The sequence below is a fragment of the Zonotrichia albicollis genome, chromosome 4 (assembly GCF_047830755.1).
Source record: "Zonotrichia albicollis isolate bZonAlb1 chromosome 4, bZonAlb1.hap1, whole genome shotgun sequence".
Classification (NCBI taxonomy): domain Eukaryota; kingdom Metazoa; phylum Chordata; class Aves; order Passeriformes; family Passerellidae; genus Zonotrichia; species Zonotrichia albicollis.
The window spans coordinates 48,247,508-48,260,164 of NC_133822.1; the positions used below are offsets into that span (position 1 = coordinate 48,247,508).

Genomic DNA, 12,657 nt, shown 5'->3' on the forward strand with positions numbered 1-12,657 from the left:
AAATCTTAACTCCATACAAAATCACAGACGCATGTGATGGAAATGCCAAAGCTCAGCACTTTCCATGTGTTTCATATATTCTAACATAAAAAAGAACAGAAATGCTGCAGATCTCATCTTTTTAATATGGTTTCCTAGTTTAACTCAAATGAAATTTCTTTGCATCAGTTTTGATACTTGCTCTGTGGTTTGAAGATCTCAGAGTGCACTATTCACTCCTGATCTCACCAAGAAAAACACCATAGCAAATTCCTATTTCTCCCACAGTGCAATAGATTAAAGCATTTTACCTTTGACAATGTGTTCCAGAGATCATTTCTGGCTGCATTGCCATACTTGTGAATGGTTAAATAGTCCTACAGAAATAAAATAAAAATAAAAATCAGTATTAAAATACATAGGCCAAACAACTAGAGTGGTGCAACCCTGCTATTAGGAGTTAAATCACATCAATGTTTGCATTTGTTAGAAATCTAGAAATACACAATATGTTTATCCTAAGGGAATAAATAAACAGTTTCTTAAGCTACTTTGCAATGCAAAAATTGTTGCTTAAAATTAAATGCTCTTCCTTTTCTGTGTAAGTCATTTTATAAGCTAAATATCTTTAATATATATAATATAAAGCTAAATATCTTTAATATATATCTTTAGAATACATGTCTAATCTTGGGAAAGGTTTCTAGGTAATTTTCAGCAGTTCCAGTTGCTATTTTAGCTGGTCATTCTGCTTTGTCTAGTGTCAAAAATTTGTGCACTTGGATGACAGTTGGATTCATTACAGAAGATTTAACTGAGCAATAGTCCATCTGAACTCAAAACTCTTATCTAGGGAGATCCTGGCCCCCCAGTGTCAAAACACATAATGCTGGCAACTAGGGCTGCAACAGGTTATCACAAAGGCTCTCCACAACAGGGAGCAGCGGAGGACATATGACAGGAATCCGACTCCATGCTTGTGCACAGGAACTTACACGTGTGTTTTCAAGACACCTGTGACTCAGAGTCTGAGGAGGGTCTAAACTGAATAAGCTTTCACTTATTCCACCACAGTTTCAATAGCTGAAGGTCCATAACACCAAGAAAGATAATTCTCAAAAGCTTCCATCATATTACAATAACTTCCAAAATTAATAGTTTAAGCATACTACCAGCTTGGGTCTAGGTCTTTCACGCACAAAATACTTGCTTTTTAAAATGACTTCTGGAGAGACAACACTGTTGTTTCCCACTATTCCATGCCCCTTGACAACAATTCATTCAGTTACAAAAGTGAAATACAGCAGTGATTATTTGAATAATATACATTTCAAGCATTTGATTGGGAGAATTAAGTGAAAAATACAGATCAGAGGTTGTACATCAACTGGTTCTCCTACAATTGAATTTCTACCATCTTCACTTTACACAATGGTAGAAGACAAACCCTAATTTACTGCACAATGATAAAACTAGGACAAATTTGCTGACTGTGTTATCTGTGCTTTGTGTGAAGTAAGATACTTTGGGAATAATTAGTATTTGGAAAGCAAATTTTCTGATACACAAATTGTAGCACCTGTGACAGATTTAGCTTTTGTCAGCCAACTTATAGTGAAACAAACAACAACTCCCATTTAATCACAGACTAAGAAGGCTAAATGAGAACACTGACTCTTTAAATGCAGTGCTGAGTCTTAACAATGTCATGAGACTAACTCAGAAAAAAGACAATATTATACAGGCTGCCCCTATAGCACACTCTGTTTCCATTTTGTCTAAAAATACAGAACCATTTAAGGCACAGTGAAACATTCAATAGCTTCCAAGGCTAAAAAAGCTGAATTGCAAATTAGAAAGCTAAAATGGGAATAAACAAAAGTGGGACAAGGTAAATAAATAACAACAGATATATAATCCACATTTTAAGCAATACTAGATAATGCTGCATATATTGGTCCTTCAGAGAGAGGCTGTTAGAATCATTAGAGAGCAAAAGAAAATGGGTGGAATACTTGAGGACTTCATCCAGGCAATAATCCTGCTTACCACTCTACCATTAGACATTATATTTGACTTCTACATTTTGTGTTCAGAAAGACTGTAGAATTTAAATGCTTCTGCCTTGTCTTTAGGGTTTGGTTTTGTTCGTTTTTTTTCCTCCCAACACATGGATTGGGTGGTTCAAATGTGGCTTGTCACTCAGTTAAAAATTTATTATCCTCCAATCTAACATGTTTAGCTCACAAAGAAAAACAAAAGCAATCCTAACCTTTACCATGAAATAAGAATACACAATAAGAAACACAATGTCTTGGTACGATCCTTGTACCATACAGCCTAATCATCAATTTTTTCATTATTTCACGAAAGTTGCATCAAGAGCATAAACACAACATAAAACTAGAAGTGTTATCAAACACATGCACAAAAAGCAGTCCTAAGTGACAGTGTGTCAACATAGGCTTTCATTAGTAAACCGACATTGCAATCTCAAATCTGAGTGTGCTTTCAAAAGGCACAAGAGCAAAAGGCTTCTGAAACAGGTCTCATCAAATATCCTCTTATTCCTAGCCTCATATATATTTTTTTCAACAATAACCAGTAGAAAACACCTGGAAACAGTGTAAAACTAGAAAAGCATACAGTGGTACCTCCCACAACTGCTCTTCCATCACTCAGCACTTCACAGAACCAGAAATCCTAAGCAGATTAGTATCCTTGCATTTAATAGTTATCTTCTGTGAATTCGGCTGGTTGCTTTCTGAACAAATCAGCATTTGCAACCTTATGAAAAAGCATTTCTCACTTCAGTGATCTGTTGTGTGATACCTGTTCCAAATACCTGCCTGTCTGCTGGTTTCATCTGCTGCTTCCTACTTCTAGCATTAGAAGACACAGTGCATTACTGTTCCCCACTTCACTCTCCCCAAGCCACTCGTGTTTTTCCAGATCTTTATGGAATGTGTACAGCCTTTATATTGAGAACTCTGCCACTCCCAGCTCTGCTGCAAAGTTATATTGCCACCCCAGCTGCTGACTCCAAAAGTAGTTTGGATAGCTTCTGACCCTGCCTGAACTTTCATTACCAGATGATGAGTCTCACTTCCTCTTCCACTGACAGGCATTCAGCTTAAAAAGGAAAAGACATATCAGCATCAAATACATATTAGGAAATAGTAAAATAGGAGCCAAAGATCTATACGTACCCTGCTTGTCTATTCTAAGGATGGAACAAGCAGGAATCAAGAATCAAGAACAAGAATCCATTTTTCCTCCTGGGGACACATATCTAAGTCTTAAGCAGCTTGCAGAGGGGCAGAATACATGCTCTCATTCACTGTAATTCTCCAGGGCTGGAGTATTAGCCATCCCTTTGCCTGTACATTTAATAGAAAAACCAAAGCAAACAGAACAGAGATGCAAGCCACAGAACAGAAAAGGAGGATGACACTGAAAACACAGCTGTCTGAATCTAAGCTGTGCTCAGCACAGCTCCAAAGGAGGCAAAGTGACTTAAAGCCACTTATTCATAAACACATATGCCCAAAACCATCTGGCTGCAAGGCTGCTTCCCATCATAAACTTGCAAGTCTATCACTGACAAAAGCTGTTCCATTGACTGGAGTATGCTGGAGCATGAAGATATGCATTAGCCACCTCCCTGTCAGCTATAGCCCTAAGTGTATGTGAGCACAAAAGATGGCAGGCAAATCTCTTTAACAACTCAAAGACTCAAGAGTGCTCTTCTACAACTCTTCCATTCTCCTTCACTGTAATGCTGTCTCTAAAGTTTTTCATTGTCATGAAGAAAGTAGGAAGAGTTCACAGACCCTAGGGCACTGTCACACAACATGAAAATTAATCAAAAACACACAACCAAACATAATTAGTTGGGTTTATATTTTCAGCACGTGTCCTCTTGTGATAGTCTTCCTAATATTTTCACTTTAAAACATGAAGCCACTCTTTGCCAAAAAGAATGATGGAATGTGATCCATTCACATCTATTAATAAAAAATTAATCAGACAATGCAGTTTTCTAACATGTTTTAGCAAGTCTTAACATTAAGGAAATAAATAAATAAATAAGCAACTAAGTATCCTGACTCTGTGATACCATGAAAACAAAGTCCATTTATTGCACAACCAAAGGATAAGATCCTTCCAAAAATCCCAACAGACTTAGACTACAGTATAATGTGTTATCAAACAGTAATCCTAATCCCCCCAAAAAAAAGAATTAAAAGGCTCAATGCTTTTGAAATTATTTCTTGTAAACTGGAGAAGATAGATTGAACAGTAGTAGGAACAGTGAAAAATGCTAAAAGATTTTGAAAGATGGTTTCAGTAATGCTGTACTGATTAAGCTTTCAGATCTTTTATTGTATTAGATATTTTTAAGAAAAGGAGATTATTTAAAAGGGAAAAGTCTTTCATTTCTTTGCAATATTGCCTATTAAAAAAGCCTCTTGGTTGCAAAATAAATGAACTACCCCACTATCCAAACATGATAATGTTCACAACTAACAAAAGGCAGTGACTGATAAATACAAAACAGTTAATACCAAAAAGTTAAGCAAGTATAGAGGAGGAGTAAGTCTCCAAACATGTGCCTTAGTTTCAGGGGAGATTTTACATCTATAAACAGAAACCAAAATATCAGACCTAGGACTAAATTCCTTTCTCAGTTAATCAGTATGAAGCTGACTGCTCAGCTGAAGGAACAGCTCCAGACTTACATGAGTGATGCTGAGATCTGAAACAGATTGAGAAACTTCATTTTTCTCCTAAAGAAAACTGGAAAATTCCACTATAGGAGGGAGGGAAATGTAGCAAACTATTTTCATCTCCAATTCTTGTGTCTATTTTTCTTCTTTCCCAAGGCTCAGGTAACGCAGACCTGCCTCTACCTCCCATTTTTTGTATTTCATTCCTACTCCTCAGTACACATCCTCCTCCCTCTGGCCTACAATATGTTCCTGTTCAGTGCTTTTATACATGACTGCTGTAAATCACTGAAGATTTAACGCTACAAATAAAAACATTTACTTCAGGTAGAAGTCAGTCTCTAAGGCTCCAGGTATCAAATCCAGCATGTTTATTTTCCTAGAAATTTATATACCTAACCTTAAGCCACAGACACCATCTGACAGATGCTGACTCTGACTATAACATGATCCTTTTTCCTCCCTTCCTTCACACTGCTAAAATCAAATCTGCTACCACACATTATCTTAATAATGTCTAACATTCAAATAAAAAATCTTGGGCCGGGGTCAGAGTAGTGCACATGGGCACAAAGGTGAGCGACAAACAAAAGGGAGTGAGAACCAGTGGTAAAGGACTACCAGCATGATACAAAACTCTGAACATTCCCATAAGAGAGGAAGACTACTGAATAGAAAAGTTAAAATAGCCAACTACATTTGCAGTATTTTTCAGCTTTACAAGAGACTAATCCTGAAGAAACAGCCGTAAGGAAGAGAAGTAATCACCCTCTTGGCTGGGCAGTCAGCCAAGCAACAAAGGAGTAGGTAAATTCACCTTACTGGTCATGGTCAACACTGTGTAAGGCAAATTAGTTGGGGGTTAACTCTATTTGTGTCAAGAATTAATTTGTACAGTGAGTCAAGCTGCAGAGGTACCTCCAAACTGAAAGAACAGCTGTTATCAGATCAGTTGTCAAAGCACTACTGCAATGCCAGCTATGAAAAAAACTGGAAAACAGGTTTTTCCTGGACAAGTAAGCCAAACAACTGCTTCACTTTCAACATGGTCTTACTAGAAGTGCCCAAAACTGCTTTCAGGCAGTCTAGTAAGAAACTGCCAACATACAGAATATACTAGAGTCATAGAATATATTTTCATCATAGCTTCCACCAGAGGATCAAAAATGTTGATTTTCTTCCTATACTTTAATCTATAATGGCATTAAAATGTTCTTCCTATGAAAACCAAAGTTACTCAAAAGCCAAGAATTTAACTAACTAAAAAACATTTCAACTTAAAATAACAAAAAGGCAGCATCAAAATTATATTGAAATAGCAAGCACATAAGGAATATAAGTAATGCCTGCAGACAGCAGGCCTGACTGTAGATAGCCCTTACCTAGTATTAAAATTATCACATCTGTTACAGTCACAGCATCAAATGCATTCCTGTATCTACCTTGAGCATCACAGTTTGATGATACTTTAGTCGTACAGGCAGACTAAGCAGTTCTCACAATCTTTGCTGTTCCTTGGACCCATGCGCCTGTTTCTGATGCTACTTTTCAGATTAGAACTCCAAAATGGCCTATATAGGAGTGAATCTAGCATTCCCCACTAAGAACACCCTTCCTTTCTTGATCAAGTTTACCAAGGAGGACTCCAAACTCCACTGGAATAAATGAAGTGGTGTTGGGTGGCCATGAATGGAGGAGAACAAGCAGCTGGAGGCAGCATTGAGGAAAACAGAACAGTGGTTTCCTAAGCCAGTGCCCTGTCCAAGTATGTGCCAAGTATTATGAAAGAGACTGGACAGAAAGATACACAGTGGTGATTTCAGAATATAGCTAAGAGAAAGATTATCAGTGCATCACATTTAAGAGGAACAAAATTTCATTTTGAAGTGTATTTCTCTGAAAGTGATGCTCAAATGTTCTTTTCAAATGTTTAAGTAACAGTTGGTAGTGTCATTTCTCATCAATAAGCTAATTTTTATAGTGAATTAGTTAAGCTTCATTAGAAATCATGTGCGGATGCTGCATTCAAAACTGAAGTAGACTAAACTCAGAAACTTAATAAAAACACTACAATCAGAAATCAAAGAAATCAAAAAAAGGAAATAACATTTAACTTCAGTTTTTAAAGTGTCCACATGGGGCTACCATGAGGTTCAACTAATCCAATTATAATTCCCACCCTCTGCAGTTTTGAATGAACTTTTGTATTACCCTGTTTAAAATGTCTACTACCAGGAGCTTCTTAGCCAGCTTCTAGTTCAAACTCACAAATAGGTAAAAAGAAGCTTAAAAAAAAGCCCAAAAGGTGTGCAACATACTTCAAAGCCATCATACAAAAATTCGCTTCAGCTGTGTTTTGCCTTCTCTTTGGGTCACTATTTCAGGGAACACATAAAATCCTAGGGAAGAAACTCAGTGGAATCCTATCACTGTACAACAGCTGAAATTCCAGCCCTTAATTTCCAAAAGGTGCATTTAGACTTTTTTCACGTACAACAGTGATATCATGCTGACAAACCAACAGCAACTGGAAAATATCCAGTTAACATGTAATATCTACAATTAAATCATTATGTCTAAACAGCAAGCTATAACTACTAATCAGAAAGAGTGAAACTGGAACCACACATGGAAATAAATCTTAATTCTCTCTGGAGCCAACGATGCTGAATGGGCCACATAATTATAGCATTTTATTTTGTCCTTTTTCCTTTGTAATTCATGATACTCCCATTGATGCTAACAATAATCAGATCAGCAGATCTGACATTTCTGGCATTATAAGGGCCAATGGGATTTTTAGCATTGATTTTGCGGGAGAAAAATTAGGGCAATGTTGAGAATATCTCATCCATTATATTAGAAGTGTAACATTCATTTAAAGGATCCAGACAGGACCTGTGCCCTGTTATATGCAGGCTGAGACACAGGAGAAGCCAGTAAAAGAAAGCAGGCAAGAGCCATCGTTAAGTCAATGGGATTGCTTTCTTTGGTCTACCCACTGCTGGTTGATAAGAAACCAGTATTATAAATTAGAAATAAGACAACTAAAATCAACATGGCCCTTCATTTTCATTGCAACACAAGAAGAAAAACTTCAAGTGACTCTAAAGAGTTCAATTTTTCAATTAATAATCTTCTGTAGTGCAACTCCATGAACCCAATGTAAATGGGGCATCTAAAACTCAATAAAAATCTGTATTCCGGCAAATTTACAGCTACTTTAAAATATATCCTGCTTTGCTGAGAATCCTTGATAAAATATGAGAAATATTAAATTGAGAGGTTTATTTCCCTTGTAAAATTCAACTTCACCTTTTAGCTATGAATATGAAGAGGAGGGTGGTTCCATTTTGAAACACAGCAGCAGCAGTTGCAGTGTGGTGGCAAAGCAGTTTGTAAGTGAAGTCTAAAGGGAACAGTTAGAAGGATTGCAAAGTTAGTGCATGGCAGAGTCTGATGGTATCTGCTGTGCAGGGAGAAACCTGCTAGTATATGAAGCTTGGCTTTAAAGAAAAATGTATTTGATATATTATTTGGTAGCAGTACTAAAATACTGAGCTAAGGACAAATCCTACAGAATAAAGCACTCTCTGAAATCGAACTGCATACATTTGACTGAATTTGTACATTCATTTAATTCTGTCTTGTCTGGTTGTATAATACACTTTAACCTAAAACCACACATTGCTCAAAAATTATACTTTCAGTGCACACAAAAAAAAAAAAGTGGAAAGTTTTCCAGAGATATTTAGATGGCACATGCTAATAGTGACAGGTTGGCTGCTCATTCCTCTGCATTAATCTGAACTATGACCAAGAACTGCTAACTAGGCAAAATCTCTGCTGTACTTTTCTGTAATAATTTTCTCTATATAAACACCAGACTTGTAAAAAAGTTATTGCTCCTTATTATGAAAAGGTGTCCATAAACCAATCAAGAAAACTCACTGCAAGCATGTCACCGTGTCTAGACCATAAGGACCTGCAACACTCACATATTAACAGTGAATAACAGATAGACAATCAATGAGCAAATGTTTCTCATTTTGCAAAACACCTTTACACAATTCAGTACCTAGAGCTGCACCTTTATTTTTTCCAAAATACAGACACCTTAAAAATCATTAGCCTTTACATCTGGAGACGTGTGTCAAGCTAGCCACAGTAACTTAGCTTTAAATGCATGTAGGGGAAGGAAAAGGAAGAGGAAGGGGAAGAGAAAAAAGGGAGGAGGAAGAGAAGAAAGAGATGATAAAGAAGAAGAGAAAGTTTTCACAACAGCATGTTTTGTCCAGCAGAGATTCAGGATATTTTTTTCTGAATGTCGTCCACTAGACTGAAGTAGATTGATCTATTTATTTAATTTCCAATATATATAACGTGTTAACTAGGAGTTCAATCCTGCTGTATTTGTTCTGAAAATATCCCCACTGACTTCTAAAGAGCTAATGGAAATTCTGATTGCATAAGAGCAGCAAATTCACGCACAAAATTATTCCCTTCCAGTGCCCTGTAAAATCCACTGAGCTGCCTCATAACAACAGAGGTAAGGCTGGCACTGAGCTGCTATCAGGAAAACAGTGTAATTCTATTCCAAAAGAAAACATTTTTCTAAATAGCTGCTGAGTCTGCTGACATTATCTGGAAATTCCTATCTATCACTCTTTCTCTTTATAATTCCTATAATAAAAATGAAAGAGAAAACAGTCATAACTGAATTTCACATGCAACAAAAAGAAGCTCACTGAAGGCACACCAAGTGAATAGCTATGCAGTATCTGTAACATCACTGACTCTAACATTGCCATAAAGGGCAATGCTGTTCCAAGAAAACAAACTTGGTTTATACACAGTGTGTATATTAATTTTTTCTTTTTGTAAAAGCTTTATCGGCACAGCAAATTAACATTTTATCCTAGCTGAAGAACACCATAACTTCCTCCTAATGAAGGCAATACCATCCATAACCTTAACCTTGCTCTGAACCCAGGCCCTAGGGACACTGCTGGCTTTTGAGGTTCAGCAGCAGCCACCCTCACCACATTTTATGTTCTTTGCTGTGACCTCCAATGTGGGCAAAGTGTGTGAACTGAAATCCTGTCTTCAAAGAGTACATCTTAGATAGAATTCTTCTCCAAAATTTTAGTCAACACCAGAAAGTACTGAAAAATACCACTTCTTTTTTTTTTTTTTTTTTTTTTTTAAATCAGTGTGTCCTTCCATCTGCTGTCCCCATGCACTGGAGCACAGCTCTAAAGGTCAGAAGGAAAATGATCTTGTTTCAGGAAAATGCTTTTCCCTAGCACTCTAGCACTGATCACTTAGATATCCCAGGAGCAACAGACACCCTCTCTCTCCCTGCACCGACCGCTCACAGCTGCTTACACTCAGAGGGAGACTCAGGCCCTGAAGCAGAAAGCAAAGAGCCCATGTCTCCCTTCTCCTGGCAACTCCCACAACTCGGGAAGAAAACTATCTGATCCAAATGCTCCGGGAACATAAAGCAGAGCAGAAAGATGGAAAGGAGATAATATAACCTAACAGGAATTTGCAGAGCACCAACGTTATATGGGGCAAAAATCCACCAGCACACATGATGTGTGGCTGCATTATGTTCAGCCTTGCCAATGTTCTGGTTTCAAAAAGGTAATAGTTAAACTGCAGAACTGTAGATAAACCAAATACCCTCACTGCGTCTGTAGATCAGCTTGTTGGATACCAGGACAGCACTGTGGTCTCATTTGTAGCAGAGCTGGACTCTGTGACTGATCCTGATGTGACATCTGTTCTGAATATCTCAAGTGGTTTATAATGCTAAACATTTTAACAGAATATCTTCTTGGGTTTCAAAATAGATATCCAAATTTCATGGCTCTTTTTCATTTTACTCACATTGGTCCAATTTCCCTTCAGATGTACAGGCACTCCATTCTCATTAATCTCTTTAAAGAAATATTAGTTGAATGATCAACATTTTCTGGAGGCTCACCTTGGTGTCCTCACAGGCAGAGCAGCTGCCACACAGTTGACAATGATGGCAGTGGAAGCTGTGCTTTGAACACAAAAATTCTTCTGACCACTAAGTGCTAAGACTTGGGAGTTTTGCATACTTCACACCTATGTAAATTTTAACTTCAATTTCTCTGTGCCTAGATCTCCACCCTAGCAGCATGCCTTTTTTCCCTATGACATTTCTGTCCTCTGCATTAACTGCTGGTGATGCACCCTGACACCACACTGGATGACATTTAAGAAAATTGAATGTAGCAATTAGGAACTGGCTACAAAGCAAATGAGAAGTATATGAAACTACTGAACAAAAGAACAATTCAGTTAGCATGGTCCACCTTGTGAACTGAATCAGATATTGTCCTATGTAGAAAACACTGGGTACTTGCATAATTTAAAAAAGTGATAAAGATGCACACACAGGAAAAAATGAAAAAGAATGGAAAAATAAAATTAACTTCAGCATTTCTCAAAAACTTTACATTTAAATTATGCAACTTCAAACACAATTTTCCTTTAAGCATTAGCATTTTGCTACACACAGTATACTCAAATACCCTTGGAGTCAGAGGAAGAATTTCCATTTTTGGAGTGATACTCAAGTCTGGCCCTTACTATGCTATTCGTCTTTAACATTTTGAAAGGAAAAAAATATTGTGACACAAAAACTTATGGAAGTTTCTTATGCAAGAAACAGACCTACTGTCTTTTACTGACCTGTGCAAGTCAAAGTCTATAGGAATTCAGCTCATAACACTGAATTCATTTAACAAATGTAAACTAAAATCCAGAGTGATGTAAATTAGAAGCAAAAGAAATGCTGAGGGAGGAAAGACGGTGAAAGATGCTAACAATCTCATATGACATGCACTGTAGAAAAAGTGATGCCAGCTCCTATGAGTTTTCCTATGATTTCTGAAGTCCTCCCTTTAACATGCTCAAGTTCTCCAGCTGACAATTCTCAGACAAAGGGACTGGTAACAACTACCTCAGACAGTTAATTGCCAGAACATCTATGGTGATACTTTGATGTTCACTAAGGTCATACACTCTGCTTTTCTAAACCAGAGGAGGTGGGTGCGGAATCAGCTGAAAAGTACTTTACTCAACACCTAGTAAATGCACCAGCTACAACACCAGAGGTACTGTAGATGTAAAGATGCTCCTCCTGGGTGGCAAAAGTTACATCCTTTGACTAAGCAAAAGAAGACTCCAGGCAGTTCCATGTGCACTGTTGATCTGCAGGTAGCATTGCACTTTACTGCTTCACTGACCTCGATCCTAAGATGCCTGATTTTTTGTCTTTGCAGATTTTTTATGTTTTTACAGAAAATTCTTGAAAAGAATTCTCTAATGATGTCTCATTAAAGACAGCAAACAACTAACTGTAATGAATTGATAAGAAAGATATAATAAATAGGTATTATTTGGGTACACTGTTTAATACACTATGTAAAAAAAAAAAGATTATCATATAATACCATGGAAATAGATGAAAATATTCCATGCATTACTATTTCGTGCACATGGTAGGTGTCTAAAAAACAGGAAAAAGCAGTGTGGATGAAAGGAAGTTTAAATAGCCAGCAATATGATACTAGGAAGTGACTGAAATCTGAACCTTGCTGTATTTAATAGCCTGAACACCACACTTCCCCAGACAGCTCCTGTGAAAGGGCAACTAATTTGTTCCAATACAGTGGCCATTCTACAGCACCAAAAGAGACAGTGTCTACCCAAAGCACTGTATGAAAATCCCTCCAAATGTACAGTGTAAAGCCTAAAAAGTAGTTAATTTATCACAGAAGCAGAGATTCCTACGGTAACTAATTCAAACTGCTGATGATGCACTAAATCAGAGTGAATGATGAACACATACATAGCAGCAAGTGAAGTTCAAAAGGATACAGATCTATGTGATCAATGAGCTGTCACA

General features: G+C 37.2%; 1 protein-coding gene across 1 annotated transcript in view; it reads right to left on the reverse strand.

The window, feature by feature from the left end:
• The window catches only part of TRHDE (thyrotropin releasing hormone degrading enzyme), a 206,621-nt gene that overhangs the window by 75,505 nt on the left and 118,459 nt on the right, over positions 1 to 12,657 (reverse strand). The window contains exon 8 of the mRNA XM_074539725.1: positions 291 to 356. Coding sequence (XP_074395826.1) covers positions 291 to 356 — 66 coding nt within the window. The remainder of the gene's footprint in view (positions 1 to 290; positions 357 to 12,657) is intronic.